Source organism: Pleurodeles waltl, chromosome 6 (genome assembly GCF_031143425.1).
Source record: "Pleurodeles waltl isolate 20211129_DDA chromosome 6, aPleWal1.hap1.20221129, whole genome shotgun sequence".
Classification (NCBI taxonomy): Eukaryota; Metazoa; Chordata; class Amphibia; order Caudata; family Salamandridae; genus Pleurodeles; species Pleurodeles waltl.
Genome location: NC_090445.1, coordinates 1722948807 through 1722971229, shown reverse-complemented (window position 1 = coordinate 1722971229; position 22423 = coordinate 1722948807). Strand labels below are relative to the sequence as shown.

The 22423-nt window shown below is 47.9% G+C and overlaps 1 protein-coding gene across 1 annotated transcript in view; it reads left to right on the top strand.

Annotated features, from left to right (window-relative positions):
• GNL1 (G protein nucleolar 1 (putative)) overlaps positions 1-22423 on the top strand; it is a 272389-nt gene that overhangs the window by 70406 nt on the left and 179560 nt on the right. The window contains exons 3-4 of the mRNA XM_069241958.1: positions 18082-18218; positions 19972-20123. Of these exons, the coding sequence (XP_069098059.1) occupies positions 18082-18218; positions 19972-20123 (289 nt within the window). The remainder of the gene's footprint in view (positions 1-18081; positions 18219-19971; positions 20124-22423) is intronic.

Sequence of the window (22423 nt, the reverse complement as noted above, 5' to 3'; positions counted from 1 at the left end):
GGGGTCTGAAGGGGGGCTGTGACACTAACTGGTACTGGGGTCTGAGAGGGGAGGGCTATGATTCTAACAGGTACTGGGGTCCGAGGATGGGGGCTACAATTCTAACAGGTACTGGGTCTAACAGGTAGTGGGGTCTGGGGGGGGTGGAGATATGATTCTAACAGGTACTGGGATCTGGGGGGGGCTACAATTCTAACAGGTACTGGGGTCTGATGGGGGACTGCGATTTTAACGGGTACTGGGGTCTGATTGGTGGGGCTGCGATTCTAACAGGTACTGGGGTCTGAGGGGGAGGGCAATGATTCTAGCAGGTATTGGGGTCTGAAAGGGGGGCTATGATTCTAAGGTTCTAGGGTTTGAGGGGGAAGGCTGTGATTCTAGCAGGTACTGGGGTCTTGGGGGGGGAGGGTGGGAAGGGGGCTATTATTCTAACAGGTACTGATGTCCGGTGGGGTGGTGCTACGATTTTAACTGGTACCGGGGACCTGAAAGGAGAGGGTTATCATTCTGGCAGGTATTGAGGGGTACAATACTAACCGGTACTTGGGTCTGATGGGAGGAGGCTACGATTATAATAAGTACTGGGGAGATACGATTCTAACAGATATTGAAGCCTGGGGGGGTTTTGCTACAATTCAAATAGGTACTGGGGGGGAAATGATTCTAACAGGTACTGGGGTATGAGGTGGGGGCTTCTATTCTAACAGGTACTGAAGCCTGGCTGGGGGTCTACAGTTCTTGCCGCGGCCTAACAGGTACTGGGGGTCTGAAAGTAGAGGGTTATCATTCTAGCAGGTACTTAATACTACCATAGTAACCATTACTGAGGGCTGAGAGGGGGAGGGTTATGATGCTGGCAGGCACTGAGGGCTATGATACTAACCGGTATTGAGCATTATGATACTAACTGGTATTAGGGTCTACAGAGGAGGGCTGGGACTGGTGGGGATACGATTCTAACAGGTACTGAAACCTGAGGTGGGGGGGCAGCTACGATATTAGCTGGTACTAAGGGCTGAGAGGGAGAGAGTTATGATGCCAGGAGGTACTGAGGACTGAGGGTTATGATACTAACCTGTACTGAGGGCTATGGTACTAACCGGTAGTGAGGGCTGTGATACTAACTGATACTAGGGTCTGTGGGGGAGGGGCTACGATTCTAATAGGTACTGTTGGGGATGCAATTCGAACAGGTACTGAAACCGGAGGTGGGGGGCTACAACACTAACTGGTACTGAGGGCTAAGAGGGAGAGAGTTATGATGCCAGCAGGCTATGATACTAACCTGTACTGAGGTCTATGTTACTAACCTGTACTGAGGTCTATTATACTAACCTGTGCTGAGGTACTAACCCGGTACTGAGGTCTATGATACTAACCTGTACTGAGGTCTATGATACTAACCTGTACTGAGGTCTATGATACTAACCTGTACTGAGGTCTATGATACTAACCGGTACTGAGGTCTATGATACTAACCGGTACTGAGGTCTATGATACTAACCGGTACTGAGGGCTATGATACTAACCGGTACTGAGGGCTATGATACTAACCGGTACTGAGGGCTATGATACTAACCGGTACTGAGGGCTATGATACTAACCGGTACTGAGGGCTATGATACTAACCGGTACTGAGGGCTATGATACTTACCTTACCTGAGGTCTATGATACTTACCTTACCTGAGGTCTATGATACTTGCCTTAACTGAGGTCTATGATACTAACCTGTACTGAGGTCTGTGATACTAACCTGTACTAAGGTCTATTATACTAACCTGTGCTGAGGTACTAACCCGGTACTGAGGTCTATGATACTAACCTGTACTGAGGTCTATGATACTAACCTGTACTGAGGTCTATGATACTAACCGGTAGTGAGGACTATGATACTAACCGGTAGTGAGGACTATGATAGTAACCGGTAGTGAGGGCTTTGATATTAACTGGTAGTGAGGGCTATGATACTAACCTGTATGGATGACTGAGGGGAAGAGTTATGATGCCAGCAGGTACTGAGGACTGAGGGTTATGATACTAACCTGTATTGAGGGCTATGGTACTAACCGGTAGTGAGGGCTGTGGTACTTACCGGTACGGATGACTGAGGGGGAAGAGTTATGATGCCAGCAGGTACCGAGGACTGAGGGCTATGGTACTAACCTGTACTGAGGGCTATGGTACTAACCTGTACTGAGGTCTATGATTCTAACTGGTACTAGGGGCTGCGGGGGAGGGGCTACGATTCTAATAGGTACTGGTGGGGATACGATTCGAACAGGTACTGAAACCGGAGGTGGGGGGCTACGACACTAACTTGTACTGAGGGCTAAGAGGGAAAGAGTTATGATGCCAGCAGGTACTGAGGTCTATGATACTAACCTGTACTGAGGTCTATGATACTAACCGGTACTGAGGTCTATGACACTAACCGGTACTGAGGTCTATGACACTAACCGGTACTGAGGTCTATGACACTAACCGGTAGTGAGGGCTATGGTACTAAATGGTAGTGAGGGCTATGATACTAACCGGTACTGAGGGCTATGGTACTAACCTGTACTGAGGTCTATTATACTAACCTGTACTGAGGTCTATTATACTAACCTGTACTGAGGTCTATGATACTAACCTGTACTGAGGTCTATGATACTAACCTGTACTGAGGTCTATGATACTAACCTGTTCGGCGTGCTATGATACTAACCGGTACTGAGGGCTATGATACTAACCGGTACTGAGGGCTATGATACTAACCGGTACTGAGGGCTATGATACTAACCTGTTCTGAGGGCTATGATACTAACCTGTTCTGAGAGCTATGATACTAACCTGTTCTGAGAGCTATGATACTAACCTGTTCTGAGGGCTATGGTACTAACCTGTACTGAGGGCTATGGTACTAACCTGTACTGAGGGCTATGGTACTAACCTGTACTGAGGGCTATGGTACTAACCTGTTCTGAGGGCTATGGTACTAACCTGTACTGAGGGCTATGATACTAACCTGTTCTGAGGGCTATGGTACTAACCGGCACGGAGGTCTATGATACTAACCGGCACTGAGGGCTATGATACTAACCGGTACTGAGGGCTATGATACTAACCTGTACTGAGGTCTATGATACTAACCGGTACTGAGGTCTATGATACTAATCGGTACTGAGGTCTATGATACTAACCGGTACTGAGGTCTATGATACTAATCGGTACTGAGGTCTATGATACTAATCGGTACTGAGGTCTATGATACTAATCGGTACTGAGGTCTATGATACTAATCGGTACTGAGGTCTATGATACTAACCTGTACTGAGGGCTATGATACTAACCTGTTCTGAGGTCTATGATACTAACCTGTACTGAGGGCTATGGTACTAACCTGTACTGAGGGCTATGGTACTAACCTGTTCTGAGGGCTATGATACTAACCTGTTCTGAGGGCTATGGCACTAACCTGTTCTGAGGGCTATGCTACTAACCTGTACTGAGGTCTATGATACTAACCTGTTCTGAGGGATATGATACTAACCTGTTCTGAGGGCTATGGTACTAACCTGTACTGAGGTCTATGGTACTAACCTGTACTGAGGTCTATGGTACTAACCTGTACTGAGGTCTATGGTACTAACCTGTACTGAGGTCTATGGTACTAACCTGTTCGGAGGGCTATGATACTAACCTGTTCGGAGGGCTATGATACTAACCTGTTCTGAGGTCTATGATACTAACCTGTTCTGAGGGCTATGATACTAACCTGTTCTGAGGGCTATGATACTAACCTGTTCTGAGGGCTATGATACTAACCGGTTCTGAGGGCTATGATACTAACCGGTAGTGAGGGCTATGATACTAACCGGTAGTGAGGGCTATGATACTAACCGGTACTGAGGGCTATGATACTGAGGTCTATGATACTAACCGGTACTGAGGTCTATGATACTAACCGGTACTGAGGGCTATGATACTAACCTGTTCGGAGGGCTATGATACTAACCTGTTCGGAGGGCTATGATACTAACCTGTTCGGAGGGCTATGATACTAACCTGTTCTGAGGTCTATGATACTAACCGGTACTGAGGTCTATGATACTAACCGGTACTGAGGTCTATGATACTAACCGGTACTGAGGTCTATGATACTAACCTGTTCTGAGGGCTATGATACTAACCTGTTCTGAGGGCTATGATACTAACCTGTTCTGAGGGCTATGATACTAACCTGTTCTGAGGGCTATGATACTAACCGGTACTGAGGGCTATGATACTAACCGGTACTGAGGGCTATGATACTAACCGGTAGTGAGGGCTATGATACTAACCGGTACTGAGGGCTATGATACTGAGGTCTATGATACTAACCGGTACTGAGGTCTATGATACTAACCTGTACTGAGGGCTATGATATTAACCTGTACTGAGGGCTATGATATTAACCTGTACTGAGGGCTATGATACTAACCGGTACTGAGGGCTATGATACTAACCGGTACTGAGGGCTATGATACTAACCGGTACTGAGGGCTATGATACTAACCGGTACTGAGGGCTACGATACTAACCGGTACTGAGGTCTATGATACTAACCGGTTCTGAGGTCTATGATACTAACCTGTTCTGAGGGCTATGATACTAACCTGTTCTGAGGGCTATGATACTAACCTGTTCTGAGGTCTATGATACTAACCTGTTCTGAGGGCTATGATACTAACCTGTTCTGAGGGCTATGATACTAACCGGTACTGAGGGCTATGATACTAACCGGTAGTGAGGGCTATGATACTAACCGGTAGTGAGGGCTATGATACTAACCGGTAGTGAGGGCTATGATACTAACCGGTAGTGAGGGCTATGATACTAACCGGTACTGAGGGCTATGATACTAACCGGTACTGAGGGCTATGATACTGAGGTCTATGATACTAACCGGTACTGAGGTCTATGATACTAACCTGTACTGAGGGCTATGATATTAACCTGTACTGAGGGCTATGATATTAACCTGTACTGAGGGCTATGATACTAACCGGTACTGAGGGCTATGATACTAACCGGTACTGAGGGCTATGATACTAACCGGTACTGAGGGCTATGATACTAACCGGTACTGAGGGCTATGATACTAACCGGTACTGAGGGCTATGATACTAACCGGTACTGAGGGCTATGATACTAACCGATACTGAGGGCTATGATACTAACCGGTACTGAGGTCTATGATACTAACCGGTACTGAGGTCTATGATACTAACCGGTACTGAGGTCTATGATACTAACCGGTAGTAAGGGCTATGATACTAACCGGTACTTTGGGATTGAAAAGGGGAAAGGTTACGATTCTGGCCAATAGTCTTTTGTTCTGCCAGGGAAGAATGAGACTCCTGTAACCTTTTACATTTGCTCATCAACTGGAGGAAGATTCAGCTCAGAGTTACTACTTAACTCTTCTGTTGCTGAGAATTGTCCGGGGCCCGAAACTGGGTGAATTTGTGGGGGAAATTGGAAGCTTTCACCGAGTACAATGCCCCCAGCCCTCTGGATCCAAATCACCCTAATCCTTTTACTCCTAGGCTTCTGCGCTTTCCCGCAGGTTCGTGTGTGCATATATGCTATGCTCAAGGGAAAATAAATGAAGTCAACTCCCAGCAAGGCTTTTGTTGTTATCCCCAAATCTTGTGACCAAACGACCAAGGCCTCTGTTTTTATGTGACTTCCGGTATCTGATGGCAGCTGATCTAACATTGCCCTTTAGACCAACCAAGATCCTGTGGTCCTGGCGTGAATGACTCCTAACAAGCTGTTTGCAATGAGAGCTAGAGACATGATGGTTAGTCCTGGCAGGCCCAACAAGAACTGTTTACAGAGAGGGCGAGGGAACTAACAAAAATATATGCAATTATTAGAGTTCACTTTGTAGTCGTTATTGCTATTGTTAATATTTGAAGCAACCACAGGTTGTGTTGCCTTCTCAAAGCACCTTCTACCTTCTAAAAACCCAAGACTGAAGCCTTCTCTTTACAACATCCTCAGAAATGTCTGTTATTGTAGCATGTATTTGCCGCTAGTAAGTGATGCCATCACAAAGTGGTGTGTTACCATTACTAAGTGCTGTTAGATATGGATATTAGTTTGAACAACTAGTCCAAACCTGGCTGTAGGACATGAACCAGGATGGTTTTCTCACCCTACTAAAGCTCTCTTGGGTTTACCCTCCACGCTGACCTTTCCTTCAAGTAACTTAGTCTCAAGGTCTTGAAAGGAGACGCTGTTCTTCTTGAAAGTGATTCAGAACTGTTGTTCAAGGTGTGGTAAGATACTATGTGAATGCACAACGCCTTGCCTCTAGGCCTCCCAGTCCCAATGCTAGCCCTCCTGAAATGCTTTGTACTCGGTGCAGCATCGTCAAGGGCCTGAACAAACCACATCACCCATACCTTTCTGAACTTTAAAGCCCATCTGAAGCCACTTGAAGACCAGCTGCATAATCTACCAGGTTCCCATGAAAGACATCCTTGCTACTGATTAAAACTCACCGTCCTCTGTGAATATAAACACACTTCCAACTAGGACACATACAGACTGAACACAAAATGTGAGGAAGAAGAAAAGAACAGGAGATTCACCTTCTTCATCTTGCATCCTGGGTCTTTAACAACCTTAGCCATCCCCCAGTTCAGGAAATAGCAGAAGACTTCTCTGAAAGAAAACTACATCTTGGCACGTAGGAAAGGCCTTTCGCCTTTATGGTCTACATTGGCTCCTCCCACCCATCCGCTCTAAGCTGTCATGAAGCATAGTCTTGGTGCTGCCCATGTGCAGCGCTCTTGTGCTTGACTAGGAACTTACTGTACAATTACCCACTTACATACACAGCTACCAACTTTGTGAACCGTGCCCTCTGCAGCACCATAGATTCATAATGTACAAACACAAACCCACTCCACTGACCCATCTGCTCCCTAAACCCTCATGGTCTTGTGGACTCACACACGGTCTCATCCACCCTCCTCCCACCCCCACCCATGCACACTCACCCAATCCATTGTATTAACAGACCTGCACCATGACCTTGTTCTGTGCCCTTCTAAAGTGGTCGGTTTGTGTGCCTAGTCTCTCCAAAATAGACACAGATTCTCTTTCACTCAATCCATAACATGGTCCACTGACTCCTGACCAGGTATTCAGCATCCATTGCCAGATTATGTGAGTCCATGTTATATGAAATGGCCATTGGTGTCCGAGATGTGAAGTTTATGCTGCCCCCCACCACCACCACCATTTTGTCATTAGCTACCTCGACCAGTCCTCTACGAACCTTGAAACACCCCTCTGTTTATTACTCTACGCAAGATAGCCTACTTTCTAACACCCTCAGCTAGTCACTAAAACACACTGAACTCCCTTTACGCATCCCCAGCTGCTCTTAAAGAGCCAGAAGACAGCTCAGCTGGCCTCTATAGCCCCCAGAAGTCCTTCAGATCCCAAAGCTTGCCATTAGAGAGCATCAGTGGTCCTGCAGGTACTCCCTCCAGATGGCTGTCACGCTTACTTGATATCTAGTTCTCAGCGTGTATTTGAAAGCCCCACTTGGTTGTTGGACACTGCATTAAGGCCTTTTAAGAGCAGTACCTTATATTTTCTAATGTGAATTTGTAAAGCGCATGGCCACCATGAGGCTTTCCCGCACTGTGAGAATAAGCATTAATCAAGCCTATTAGCGTGTACAGCAATTATTCTGCATACTGCCAGGTTTTGAGAAGCTGAAGGTGGTGCAGGGTTTCTTCCAAGACTGGGGAGAGCCTTGGTTAGATCTGTTTGCCAAATACACACCAAAGAGAGGTGAGAGGAAGAAATTCCCTTGTCCGTCCTCCCAACAAACTCAGCCGCTATCACAAAAGGACAAGGATGCCATCTACTGGTTTTTTCCTGTCCTTGTTGTGATCGTGGTAGATCTCTTCACCACCACCAGGAACGAGCAATGACAGCACCTCTGCGCACTGGAAGTTTCAAGGCAGCTGTTGCTCTGAGGCACATTTTGTCTCGAGTGGAGAACAGGACTCCTAAATGCCTTTCTGCAGGTACCTCTCCTGTCCAGAGTTCGCAAGACGACCGGGCACAAGTCATCCTAGTGGCACTGGACTTGGCATGGAGAGTATGGTATCCAGAACTCATGAGTATCTGTCCTCCAGTCAGGCTGCCCCTTGTGAGGATCTTGTGTCGCAGGAGCTGCGGGCGAGCGTTCTTCACCCAAACCTGTCAACTCTCTTCTAAAGTTTGCAGACCCATCTTCCATGTTCGTCACTGGTTGTGACTAGATTCCTTAAAGGTCTGCAGCATAGGTTTCCACCTATGCCTTTCATTATGCCCCACTGAGACTTAATTCTAGTTCTCACTTTTCCTTTTAAGCTGAAGCACAATTGCATTTACTATCAAAACCATTTTCCATGTAGCACTGACATCTGCCAGGAGGGTTAATCAACTGCTTGCTCTTTCCGTTAACCCTTCATACTATTCATTCTTCCCAGACTAATTCGCTCTCGGAAACAGATCATCCTGTTTGCCAAAGGTAGTTGCATCTTTCCACATCAGGCAGAACATCAGGCCACCTACCTATTTTCTGCCCCCCCCCCCCCCCCATGCTACTAAGGAAGAGGAGAGACTCCACCGAAGATAACAAGTGTTATCCTTGTCCATTGATCGCACCAAAGATTTCAAGGAGGATGATCAACTGAGTTGGATTTATGGGGGCAAACGAAGGAATGGCAATTCAGAAGAGAATATCTCTTGATCGATTTTCCTCTGCATTAAGATCTGCTACGCAATGACCAAGAAACAGCCCCCTGAGGTTTAAGAGCTCACTCCACTAAAGCTAAACGCTCAACCACTGTGTGAGCTAGAGGGGTCCCACTCCTGGACATCCATAAAGCAGCTATGTGAGCATCACAACACGTGGTCACCAAACACTGCTGCCTCCACATCGGGTCTGGCGAGATGGGCGTTTTGGCCGTTTGGTCCTCCAGGACTTCTTAGTTTAGAACAGTCAGCAGACCCACCTCTGGGGAGAGATTGCTTTGGTATCTTTCCTTTTTTTGTGATAATTCTGTGTTGGATTTTTGAAAAAAAAAAGAAAACAGAAAGGGAGGAAAAGAGGAACGGAAAACAAGGGACAATAAAACAGCATACAGCTCAGTGGCATGTGAAGACCAAACAAATACACGGTGGCGAACGAGAAGGACCGTCATATAGGGTTCTACAAATAAAACCAACAGAAAAAAGCCTCCTGAGCAATAAAAAATGAACATTGACGAAATATAACCTAGGCTAGTGGAATGTTCCAGGCCCAGTACCCTCCTTAAATAGCAGTGAATCCCCCACCAGCCCACCCATTGGACCCTATGTGTCCCACCCCCAAGACAACTAAATTGAGGATGAATAAAGGAAGAGCCCCACCATCAGGGAGCAGCAAGCAACCAATAAATGCGATGGGCATTGTCACCCCAAGCTGCCCCTCTCCCTCTACCGAGGACCCTGATCTGAAATACAAGCCATTAAGACCAGCCCCTCAGCAGGGACCGAAGATGAAGGTAAAGGAAGACTGAATACAGGAGGGGGGCACAGTATCGGCCCCTACCTTTATTCCTTGTACAACTACCCCCTCCTACCAACCATGGAGCCAGAGTGGGGCCCCTCTATGAATTCTATGAATGGAGTCGTTATGCAAGAGTGCGTGCGAGTCCTTCCAAATGGACCACGTAGCCTTCACAGTAGGCAGGACATGGTCTGACACTGAGGCACTTGATTTGTACAAAATACGGAGAGCCAATGGTGCTTGTGATGTATCTCGTTTCAGGGACACCCAAGCTGGTTGGTCATCTGCAGGCACTGAAAGATAAACCAGCTGCGAGATGTGGTGTGCCAAGCAGTACAAGTGCTTATCTGGCAGGCGGAGACCACCCATCTCGAGTATTGGCATGGAACCTGGCTGGTTTAAGACTGGGTTTCCTTCCAGCCCAGATGAATACCTTAATACTCCTTGTTAGAAACGGGGTTTCTGGTTGGCTAGGGTATGCACCTAAGCCAGGCAGAACCCACCCACTCTAGTCAGGGTGAGGAGGTTACATGTCCAAGATAACCCCTGCTCACCCCCTTGGTAGCTTGGCACGAGCAGTCAGGCCTAACCCGGAGGCAATGTGTAAAGCGTTTGCACAACACACACAACACACGTGATGCAATCTGTAAACCACAAAGTAAACACAACACTGAGCTATGTAAAAATAAACTGTATTGCACAAAACATAATTAGACCAAACACTACATGTCAGTAATACCCTGCTACCTTAGCAGTTGTCAGAATGTTACACAAGTTACTAATACAGTGCAAGAATAAGCAGTTTTCACATTAGAACATGTAGATACTCAGGATTCTGCAACATAAGAAGTAGTCAAGAATCACAGTAGCAAGAAATAAAAGTATAATAATAAATGCATATATCAGGAACATTATAAAACCTATGGCAAGTCATGAAACACATATGAGCCTGTTATGCCCATCCAAGGAACATACAGCAAAAATATATGGCATTAAAAAAAAAAAAAAGAGAGCATATCAACCCCCCGTGCCCATACTAGGCTCCAAAGACCCTAATATGTCCCAAAAGTACCTGTTTCTTGAGGAAAAGGCACTCCTAGTGCCTAAAAGAGGAAGGTGGGACCCTGGTGCTCCTGTGCGCTCAACACGGGACACATTTTGCTCCTGGGGGAGAGGGGCTGTCGTCACTCTCTCTATTGTCTGTAATGGGCCCCTCCTGGGGCTTGCGATCTCCGGGGTGGCCCCACAGGCCTCCGCTGGCCCTCCAACGGGGGGCAAGGCAGCCCAAGAAAGCAATAGGGGTGAAAGGAAGGGGCCTCCAGTGAGGCTTCCCGTCCCCATTCTCTAAAGCCCAGGTGCAAGGCACCAAGGCGGAGACCTACAGCATGGGGGGGCCTCTGGTGAGGCTTCTGCCCCACCCGCAGTCTCAGGGATCCGGAGGAGGGCCTCTCGGGCAGGGGGAGTCTCCGATGAGTCTTCCTTTCCCCCTGCTGGCCCTACCGAGAGCAAAGAAGAGGACCGGTGGGGCCTCCGATGAGGCTTCCTTCCCCGCCTGTTCATAGAGACACGAGCAGGCACTGAAGCAGATGCCTGTGTGTACCCTGGGGGCGCTCCCTGGAGCGTTCTCTGCCCCGGGGGCACAATAGGAGTGCGCTCGCTCCTTTCTGTTTTCCTGGTGTTGCCCCGGGGGTGCCCAGGACAGCGCAACTCCGGCACGCTGGAATCTACAAAAGCCGGGTCGCGGCGGTGATTTTTATCAGTAACGCGCTATGTCAAGCGCAGCAGAACATTTCTTAAGCCCGGGTCTCAGTGGTGAATTCGGGCCCTCACCACAGCAGAAAGGATTTTACGAGCGCCAGGGGCTCTATAAAGCTCTCACAAGGCGCTAGGACCCCAAAAATAAAGCGATGCATGCCGGGAACGGTTAGACTGAAGCACTCCTCATATTTTTGATGGTGGCAGGGGTGAGGGGCCACAGCACCCTGCCCCTGGAGACGGAGAGGGGAGAAGCACAGGGCTAGGAGGCCCAACAACAGGCCAGCACAAGGGATGCAAATGGTGGCAGTTTCTGCTAGTGACCAGGCATGTCACAGGTCAGCACAGCCGCAGCAGTCCAAGGTGGTTCCTGGTGAGTCCATTCAGCAGCGTCCTGTGTCCAGTTTCCAAGTAAGTCTTTTCATGTCTAAATTGTGGGGAAAATTCCCCTGTACTTATACTCAGTTTACAGTGTGTTTTACAATGAGGAGGAGAGGGGGTTTCAACCAGTTACAACTGGTTCTGAGAGTGCCCCTTCTCTCCTCCAGCACAGACTCCAAACATTAGTGGGGGGTAAACAACCCTTTTCTGTGAGACCAGGGCACAGCCTTTACAAATGCAGGTGTGCCCCGCCTCTCCCTTCTCTCAGCCCAGGAAGACCATACAATATGTAGATGCACCTTTGTGACAACTCCACCCTCCCTGTGTACAGGCTGTCTGAAAAGTATGCACAAAGCCCAGCAGTCACTCTGCTCAGACGTGTATTGGAGTCAGGCTGCAAAACACCAGTCATAAGCACAGAGAAATGCTCACTTTCTAGAAGTGGCATTTCTGTAATAGTAATAGAAAATCCACCCACACCAGTAAGCAGCATTTCTTACCACCATTATGATTATACCAAACTTGCCTAAGCTACCCCTCATAAGTTAGACAATACCCCTACACAGAGCGCAGGGCATTTCTAATGCATTCCTATGAGGAGGCAGCACTCACAGCCGTGAGAAACCAGATAGGCTGTCTGTCACTACCAGGACAGGCCACGCAACATGGCACATGTCCTGTCTTCTACATACATGGCCCCCTGCCCAAAGGGCTAGCTAGGGCGTACCTTTGGGGTGACTTACATGTAGTAAAAGAGGCGTTCTGGGCCTGGTAAGTAATTTAGATGCCAGGTCCCTGTGGCAGGAAACTGCGCACACAGGCTCTGCGCTAGCAGGCCTGAGACAGGCTTGAAAGGCTACTTCAGTGGGTGGCGCAAGCAGCGCTGCAGGCCCACTAGTAGCATTTAATTTACAGGCCCTGGTTATAGGGATACCACTTTACAAGGGACTTATAGGTAAATTAAATATGCCAATTAGGTATAAGCCAATCATACCAAGTTTACAAGGGAGAGCACATGCACTTTAGCACTGATTAGCAGGGAAGAAGTGCTCAGAGTCATAACGTCAGCCAACAAGGGTCAGAAAAATAATGAGGAAAAAGTCTGGGGAATGACCCTGTAAAAGGTGCCAGGTCCAACACTCCTGTTCAAGGCACATAATGTAGACTTAGGAATCAGAAGCGGCAGCTTACCAAAAAGCTAATGAAATCTTGTTGCCGTTACCATGTTTACCATCTCCACCCAACCTCAAGGGGTACCTGCAAGCCAGACCAGTGCTGGAAATCGCGTTCCATCTTAGTCATCACAGGATCCAAGTTAATAAGAACAAACAAATATTTCAGGCTGGTCTTTTTCACTTGAAAGCAAAGTGGTTACCAGGAGTTCAGGGACACCAGCAGTCATCGACAGGGCCTCACATTTTGACGGATTAGTCTTGTGTCCAGAGAAGACGAAGAAGGCATCAATAAGGGCCATTAAGTGTGGAATCGAAGAGTCATGGTCGCAAAGGGTCAGAAGGATATCATCGGCATACAGCATACTCCTATTACAGCCCACGGGTGTCTCTGCACATTTGGTACACTCAGCCTTTCTATATACCAGCTGCCAGGGGCTCCGGAGTCAATAAGAGCAATGGGGAGAGAGGGCAACCCTGCCATGTCCCCCTATAAATAGGGAAGACCTGAGACATGTGGCCCCCACTGTCCACCTGCATCATAGGGTTAGCTTAAATCCATCAAATGTTGGCCACAGTACAGTGATCCAACCTGATCCTGTGCATTGTACAAAACAAATATTCCCATTCGACCCGATTGAAGGCCTTCTCCGCATTCAAAAAAAGCAAAAGTTCGTCATCAGGCTCACTCTGTATATGCCAGAGAATATTTGCCAGGTGATGCATATGGTAATTGCATGAGCACTCTATACTAGGCCCAATTGCAAAGAGTGTTTCAGGCTCGGAATCGCCCTCTTCAATCAAGTAGTGAGGACTTTAGCAAGTATTTTCATGTCCGCACTATGAAGTGAGATAGAACGATAACTGGAGCAAAGAGTGGGGGGACCTGTCTGGTTTCACCAGGAGGCTTATGAGCACCTTATTGTACTGGCTGTAGAGAACAAGCATCCCCTGCTTCTTTAAAGACTCTACGAAGGAGAGGCACCAGTGAGTGTTTGCTGATTTTTAGAATTCGATAGAGAAGCCATGGTCACCCAGCAGCTTTCTGGAGGGCATCTCTGCTATAGCAGCTGAGAGCTCATCTTCCGTGATCTCCCCCTCTGTCAATGGTGCGCCTGCCTCAAAGTGGGAACGGACAGACCCACAATGAACGCCTTCTCCGACGCAAGGTCTCTTGGTCCTTCTGAGCAGTAAAGGGAGCCCAGAAAGCAGGCAATGGTGTGCGCTTTCACCATCAGATTACTTACCAGCCCCCTGTCATCACCCTGAACCGCCAAAATGGATTGCTGCTCCTCCCACTGCCATAGCAGTGCAGCAAGAAGCCTACCCGCTTTCCACCCCTGTTTATAGTTATGCCACTTAAGCCGTAATTGCGCCCATTTGGCCTCTGTCTTAGAGACTGCTAAGTACAACCTGAATATGTACTCTAAGTGCCAAAGGAGGAGGCTGCGGGATGGCACGTGTATATTGTGAGGTAAGTGAGTGCACCTTTGTCTCCAAGTGTGCCAGCCTCTCCCTGGCCTTGTAAAGCGGAGTGCATACACACCACAGCTCACATTCATCTTTTATTACTGCATCATGGCCAGATCTCAGGGTGCCTGAAGTCTTTACATGTGCTCCCACTGGGGAAATGCATAAGCCTGGGTGTCTGCTTTAAAACACTGCGCGGTATTGGTCTGGCATTTATCAAAGAAATGTTCTCCCAGGGCTCTCCTACTAGACGTCTTCGATCTTCAATGGCTTATTTGTTCAAAATCTCCAAAATATAGAAAGTGCAGCACATTTACCTTTAAAACAGCAACCGTCTGGAATCCTCTGTGTGGGAAAGTACCCCTTTTTGGCATGGTTCCCCCCTACTTTTTGCCTGATGTTGATGCTGACTTGAATCCTGCTAACAGGCCCCAGCCCCTGTGTACTTTCCCTAAACTGTATCATTGTTTCTACAATTGGCATACCTCTGGCACACAGCTAAGTCCCTTGTAAAAGGTACCCCTGGTACCAAGGGCTCCGTGACCAGGGATGGTCCTTAAGGGCTGCAGCATGTATTGTGCAACTGTGGGGGACCCCTTATGTAACACATGCACACTGTCTTTGCAGATTGTGTGTGTTGGTGGGGAGAAAAAGGTTAAGTCCACATGGCATCCCTCTCAGGGTGTTGTGCCCACAAACCACTGCCTGGGGCATAGGTAAGCCACCCCTCTAGCAGGCCTTACAGCCCTAAGGCAGGGTGCATTATACCACAGGTGAGGGCATAGCTGCATAAGAAATATGCCCTTACAACGTCTAAGTCCATTCTTAGACAGTGTAAGCCCAGTGTGGCCATATTGAGTATATGGTCTGGGAGTTTGTCATTACAAACTTCACAGCTCCTTGATGGCTTCACTGAAGACTGGAAAGTTGGGTACCAAACTTCTCAGCTCAATAAACCCACACTGATGCCAGTGTTGGATTTATTGAAAAATATACACAGTGGGCATCTTGAAGATGCCCCCTGTATTTGACCTAATCCTCCATTGTGTGGCTGACCAGTCTGTGCCAGCCTGCCACTTACAGACAAGTTTCTGACCCCATAGTGTGAGAGCCTTTGTGCTGTCTGGGGTCAGGAACAAAGCCTGCTCTGGATGCCTCCCCCCTGCAGAAACTGCAACACTTGGCAGTGAGCCTCAGAGGCTCCTGCCTCAGGTTTCACTGCTGCAGAGCACTCCAACTAGTGGAGATGCCTCCCCCGGACCAGGCCCCACTTTTAGCAGCAGGTCCAGCGGTACAATTGGTAAACACCAGGAGGTGTGCCCACCACAGCTAGGACTATCCCTAAGGTGCCCAGAGCTGAGATGAACCCTTCCTGGCGTAATCCTTCCCCTTTTTGCTTTGGAGGATGATAGCCAATAGGGTTAGGAATGTGCCCCCCTCCCTAAAGGGAGTGGGCACAGGAAGAGTGTAGCCACCTTCAGGGACAAGTAGCCATTGGCTACTGCCCTCTGACCTCAGTAGTGCCCCTAAATCTAGTATTTAGGGGCACCCCTGAACCTAGGTTTTCAGATTCCTGGCGACCTAACAAGAAGAAGAATGACCGAAGTGCTGCACCAGCAGAGAAGACTCCAGACGACCAACTGACTTGACCCCAGTCCTACCAGCCTGTCTGCAACTTCAGGGACCCATGCTATGAGAAGATGACTCGTCCTGCAGGTCCAGTGACCTCTACAAACCCCGAGAGGACCTGTCCTCAAGAAACATCCAAGAAAGACTCCAGCACCGCCGCGGATCGATGAGTCTTGCTCATTCTGCATCCGACACCCCCAGCCTGAGTGCAGGTGGCCCATCGGACCAGAGAGAGTCCCCAGGTGATTCCGACCTTGAGTCCACCCTGGGTTGACCCCTCCTGACCAACACAACAATGTCTGCAGCCTAAATCCAGAGGACTCCCCCCCCCCCCCCCCCCCGCCCCCCTCCCCTCCCCTCTTTGACCGTGACAAGATCTGGTGAAGATTTCCAGATGCCTAAAGGTACCCCTGCACCTGCAGCTCCCTGGCCTTGGGGAACCCAACCAACGATTCAGCAATGCCCAGTGGGCTCTCTGCCTACCTGTCCAGCAGTTAGTTTTCTTCAGTCAACTCTTTGGAACAAGCCTGTAGCATCTTTGTAACCCCCGGGATTCCTCCCTTGAATAGCATAGGGTGCTTGACGCAGTGTTTGCACCCTTCACCTGGCCACCCCTGTGCCGCTGAGGATGTGTGTTTGGTGCTGACCTGTAGCCCCTGATGCTGATCTAAATCCCCTAGGTCTGTGCCCTGAAGTTGCGGGTACTTACCTGCAAGCAGTTCTTTTCTGAGCGTCCCCTGTCTCCATAGGATTCCATTGGGTGCCCAGCACCAACTTTGACCTCTGCACCCGGCCGGCCCCGTGTTGCTGGTGGTATACCATAGGTGCCTCCCTAAACGTTGTCCTGTGGACAACCTAACTCCCAAAGACTGGGATTGTAAGTCAAGTGCTCACCTGTGATTTGTGTTGTTACTTTTCCTCCCCTAGGACTACATTGCTTTCTATGAGAAATGGCACAGTGTTCACTTTTGAAACTAAAAGGTATTACTTACCTGTAAACTGTTTTATCTGTGAATTCTAAACAAAGTGCATTTGATACATGAAAGTGATACATTCTTGAAACTGTACTTACCTGCAATAAAGATCCTTTTGGTTTTAGAAATAAAGTAACAAAGTATATTGTTTGATATATAAACATTGGCCTGGAGTTGGTCATTGAGTGTGTGCCTCATTTCTTGGCTGTGTGTGTATAGCAAATGCTTCGCTCTATCCTCTGCTCGCCCACACTAACATGAGAGAGCATTAGTATTATCTACTTTAGCCTCTGTAAACCTCTGGGGAACCCCTGGACTCTGCACACTATACCTTTCTTTGGTATCGTATATATAGAGCCAGCTTCCTACACTCTACCTATACATTTACAGTGCCAAACCAACATTTCAAGTTTTAGGAGATTGATCAGGAGTGGAATATTTCGTGCATAGATAGATAGATTAGTCTGCTAACTGCTAGTTTCAGGGCCCCTTTGGGTAACTGTATGCTCTATAAAGACTCAAAATAAATGTTACCGATGCTTCTTAAGTATCCTGGCATTAGCCACAGCTGGGGATGAAGAAGCTCTCTCACAGAAACGCTTGCTTTGTCTTTATTCTGTCCACCTGAGCGCAGTGACTGCGTATGTGCCCGTTTTCTGCGAGGTCCTGTTGCATCTGCTGACTGATAGCCGTTAAGTGCTTAAAACGTAATCACAGAAACTGAAGTACTGCTATTGGGTGGGTCTTCTTGTGGATCACTGACTTGCTTATGTGCGGCTGCACTTGCCACTTCCGGAGTGCAACAAATTGTCTAACAGCTGTGTGGTGCCACCTACTGTTAAGTAGAAGCACTGATAGAAAAGTTACTGGATCCAGTCCGACGCATAGGGAATATTCTTATGGTGAGGAATCCGCAATTATATAGAGTATCCACCAGAAAAAGCGTTACCAAAGGTAAGTAACTTGTCCATTGTGTAACTTGAAGATGCTGAGCTTATTGGGTGCATGACCTGATGGGAAGGATAGAGGCCCTGTCAGGTCATTACGTAAGAGTTAGTCTGCAATGCCACCCCTCTTTGTGTTGCTGATCCCTCTCCCTGCACCCCCCAGGTACCGGCTGCACTTTGAGAAGGAGAGTCGGGAAGAGATTGAGCGGCGAAAGAAGCTTGCGCGGGAGAAGCTCCTGGAACCAGTGCCGGAGACCGAGCTGGAAGTGGATATAGATGACATCTACAAGCCGGGATCCGGTGAGTTGCATCTCCTGGGGACACTGGCTCCCCTGACATCCCTCCTCCGCCCACCCTCAGCAGGACTCTCCTTGGTCATGTCCCTGCTCACGGGGGACTACTCGGCCAAAGATCTCCCTCACACGTTTGCCTCATGGGGCAGGAAGCCTAGGCTTTCCTACAAGTGACTGTATGTGAGGTTCTGCGCCTCGTTTTACCCCTCCTGCGGCAGTCCATTTTTTTGTCATTTGAGTAAGTTCAGAGAAACTCTGTTAACATAAGATTAACAGAAGTTGCTGAGAGTCGGCTTCCAGCCTGTTGTGTCCGTGCACAGTTTGGTGATGAGTCCACGTGCACCCAGCTGTGTTCACGCTCCTCCCCACTTGAGCTTTCCTTTGATTATATCATTGCAAAGCAACTTAGAGAAAAGGTGTTACGAAGAAGTATTCTGAGGTTCCTGCAGCAAAATATAAATAGATTTTCATTTGGAGATTAATTGAGAAAAGAAACAATAAAATAACCGAGTTAAGGGCATTTCTAAGTTAGGCGATGCAGTGTTGTGGTTAGAGTTACCAACTTTGGCTCCGGGGAACCAGACTCGAAATGCGACTTTGGCTCAACACTTGTGATTCTCGACACAACCCTTCGTCTTCCCTTAGTAAAAATGAAAGTGTCAAATCTGGTTCTATTGTAAAGCAATCTAAGGCCCTCGGGCGAAGATCGCATCATATGAAACTGAGAATAAAAAGATGTGATCGTTGTTCGTAGGAAGAACGAGGTTGCAGTAGTTTGTAGGGCAAGGATCAGACTAAGGTAAGAGCTGGGGTGAAGCTGTATGCTTTCAGTGTAAAGATGGCTTTAGTAAGATCAGGTTAACTTTGGCAACAAGTGGATGAAAAACAATTAATTTTTAAAATGATTACTTGCATCAGGTTAGTTTCTGGAGTCCTATTGATAGGTAAGGCAGTTGTTGATATTTCTCTCTAATTTCTGACTCTATCTTGGCTGTAAATCATCCCTCTGCGATGACCCTGAGGTAAAAGTTGCACTCGGACCAGAGGCTCAGTTCTCTCTTCCAGTCTTCTCCCTTTTGCCTCCACCCTCTGATGTTTCACATGATGTTCAGTCTCTTGGCAAGAGAACATCACCACTGAAGATCAGTTAGCGCCAAGCTGCTGTTACCGTCCAGGAAGGTGTTTGAAGAGTGGGGGCAAATGTTGGTTTGGAAGGGCCATTTGGGCCTCTGGCTCAGGCACAGCTTTGTGTTTCTTGCTTATTCCTTGACTGCCTAGTGTGGAAGAATCCAGCAAGGGAGTGTTTCTGCAGAGAATGACTTCAGTTTGCCTCTATAATGTGAGAATGCATTTCTGCTCTGTCAATAGAGGTCTGAGGCGTTCCTTGGATGATGCATTTTTCAATGTCCGAGCATGATTGCTTTTATTTCGGGCTTAGAAAGCACATATGTTATGTTAATGATTGTTTTTGACATTCAATTTTTTTTTTAACTCTTATGAAATGTGATAGATAACAGAATCTGCAGTGTTGATTTTTCTTTTTTTAATATTATGGATTTAGTACTGTATGGCTTGCATTGGAAGCTGAAACAAATACATTTGTACTTTGGCTTATATGGCATAGATTCTTTATTGCTCTTCTATAGTTGCTGAATTCACTGTTGCTCTCCAATTGAATAGCTCGTTGCCTCTTTCTTCTCTGACTGGTAGGTTACTTTTGTTGCATCTAATTAATAACTCATTATTTATTCTTTGGCTAGTGTTGGACTTCCCAAAGCGCCCACCGTGGAACTACCAAATGGCCAAAGAGCTCCTGCTGGCGCGGGAGGAGAAGAGTTTCCTGGGCTACCTGGAGAACATCTACAGCACTTTCAATCCCACACAGCTCAGCTACTTTGAGCACAACTTGGAGGTGGGTGTCTTCTTCTTCCTGCAAATACACAGCACATGTCTTTCGGGGGGGGGGGGGGGAGAGAAGGAGTTGAAAGATAAACAAGCCCATCCTGTAGAAAGAGCAAGAGCCTTGGAGTGGATGGGTGTAGGTGACAGAAGGAGGTGGGCATGCTATCCTATGCACTGGCAGACCCACCCACTGCAGATGGAGTGCAGAGACTGTAGCAGAGTGAGAATGTATGAACGGGCACCGTTCTTTCTACACACAGCAACCACCCTGGCATACATAGCTACTTAGGCGGCGGTCAGAAATGCGCACACCGTCTCTCCACACGTAGCACACACAATGGGACAAGACTAACCTTTCACACAGAGCAGGCTGAGTGGAAAGACCAATGCATGTTAGAGTATGTGAAAGTCCTTCCACACACAGCGCGTTCACTGGTTGACATATGAAAGACGTGAGGGGGTGAATGCCCACTTGTCTGTGAACTCATATACATACGTACATACACACACAATGATATGAACATAGGTGACAGTAGTCACAGGTTTCCATACGGTGCATGTCTCTTGGACAGACGAAAGTACGTGAGGGGGTGAATGCACACTTGTCTGTGTCAGCATATATATATATATATATATATATATATATATATATATATATATATATATATATATATATATATATATATATATATATATATATATATATATATATATATATATATGTTCGATGGCATGTGTAGCTGCAGATACACATGCTGTGCACATCCCGCCATCTGGTGTTGGGCTCTGAGTGTTACAAGTTGTTTTTCTTCGAAGAAGTCTTTTCGAGTCACGAGACCGAGGGACTCCTCCCATTTCGACTCCATTGCGCATGGGTGTCGACTCCATCTTAGATTGTTTTTTTTCCGCCATCGGATTCGGACGTGTTCCTTTTCGCTCCGTGTTTCGGGTCGGAAAGTTAGTTAGAATCTCGGAAAAAACGTCGGTATTGTTCGCGTTCGGTATCTGGTTAGTTACAACAGATCGACACCGAATTTTGAAGAGCTCCGGTGGCCCTTCGGGGTTTTTTTCGATCCCCGTCGGGGCCTGGTCGGCCCAGCCACGTGTGACTTCAAGGCTGATGGAACGGACCCCATTCCGCTTCTGTCCAAAATGCCACAACAAGTATCCGTATACGGATCAGCATCTGGTCTGTAACTTGTGCTTGTCTCCAGAGCACAAGGAAGATACTTGTGAAGCCTGTCGAGCGTTTCGGTCGAGGAAGACATTAAGAGACCGAAGAGCCAGAAGACTACAGATGGCGTCAACGCCGACAGGACAAGAGCGTTTCGAGGAGGAAGAGGAAGCTTTCTCTATCGACGAGTCTGACTCGGAAGAGCTCGAAACTGAAGAAATGCCGAAAACCGTGAGTAAGACGTCGAAACATAAGACTCACGAGAAGTCAACAAAAGCCCAGGGGACGCCACCACCAACAGGCCATGGCTTAGCCCAAAAATTAGGTGACCGACCCAAGGCACCGAAAAAGGGCACGCTTGTGTCGAAGTCATCCGACTCCGGTCGAGATACCGCCACACAGCAATCTCGGAGCCGAGACATCGGCTCAGAAAAATTTCGGCATCGGGACAGCGGCACCGAACAATTTCGGCACCGAGACACCACCACGCCGAAAATTAAAAAGGTTTCTTCGGAGCCTAAAAAGACGTCCGAAAAAGTTTCGGTTCCGAAACATCCGGCCTCGGAGCCGAAAACAGGTTCCTATACAGAGGAACAAGGACTGTCCTCCCAAATGCAAAAGCATAGATTCGGAGAGGAACTTGAAGCAGTAGAGCCAGACTATACTCAAAGAAGGCTCCACATTCAAGAAGACACAGGGAAGATAACCACTCTTCCCCCTATTAACCCCTTCTGTGCCGCGGACGTAGTGGTTACGTCCTGCGGCACAGTGCTGCTGTGCCGAGGACGTAACCACTACGTCCTCGGCACACAGCCCAGAGGGAGCGCTCTCGCTCCCTCTGTGGGGTTCCCCCCCACCCCCCCAAGTCAGGGATGGAAGGGGAAGCAGAGCTTCCAGCGCGATTGAAAAAGAAATGCTTTTGCATTTCTTTTTCAATCCCATGGGGGAGGCCCCGAGAGGCTTCAAAGGGAAGGAAATGTATTTCCTTCCCTTTGAAGTCTCTCACAGGTTTCAAAAGCTGGATTGCTTGCAATCCGGCTTTTGAAACCCCACTAGACACCAGGGATTTTTTTTTCTTTCTTGAAATTGGCAAAAGGGAGCGACCCCTTGGGCAAGGGTCGCTCCCAGGGGGGCAT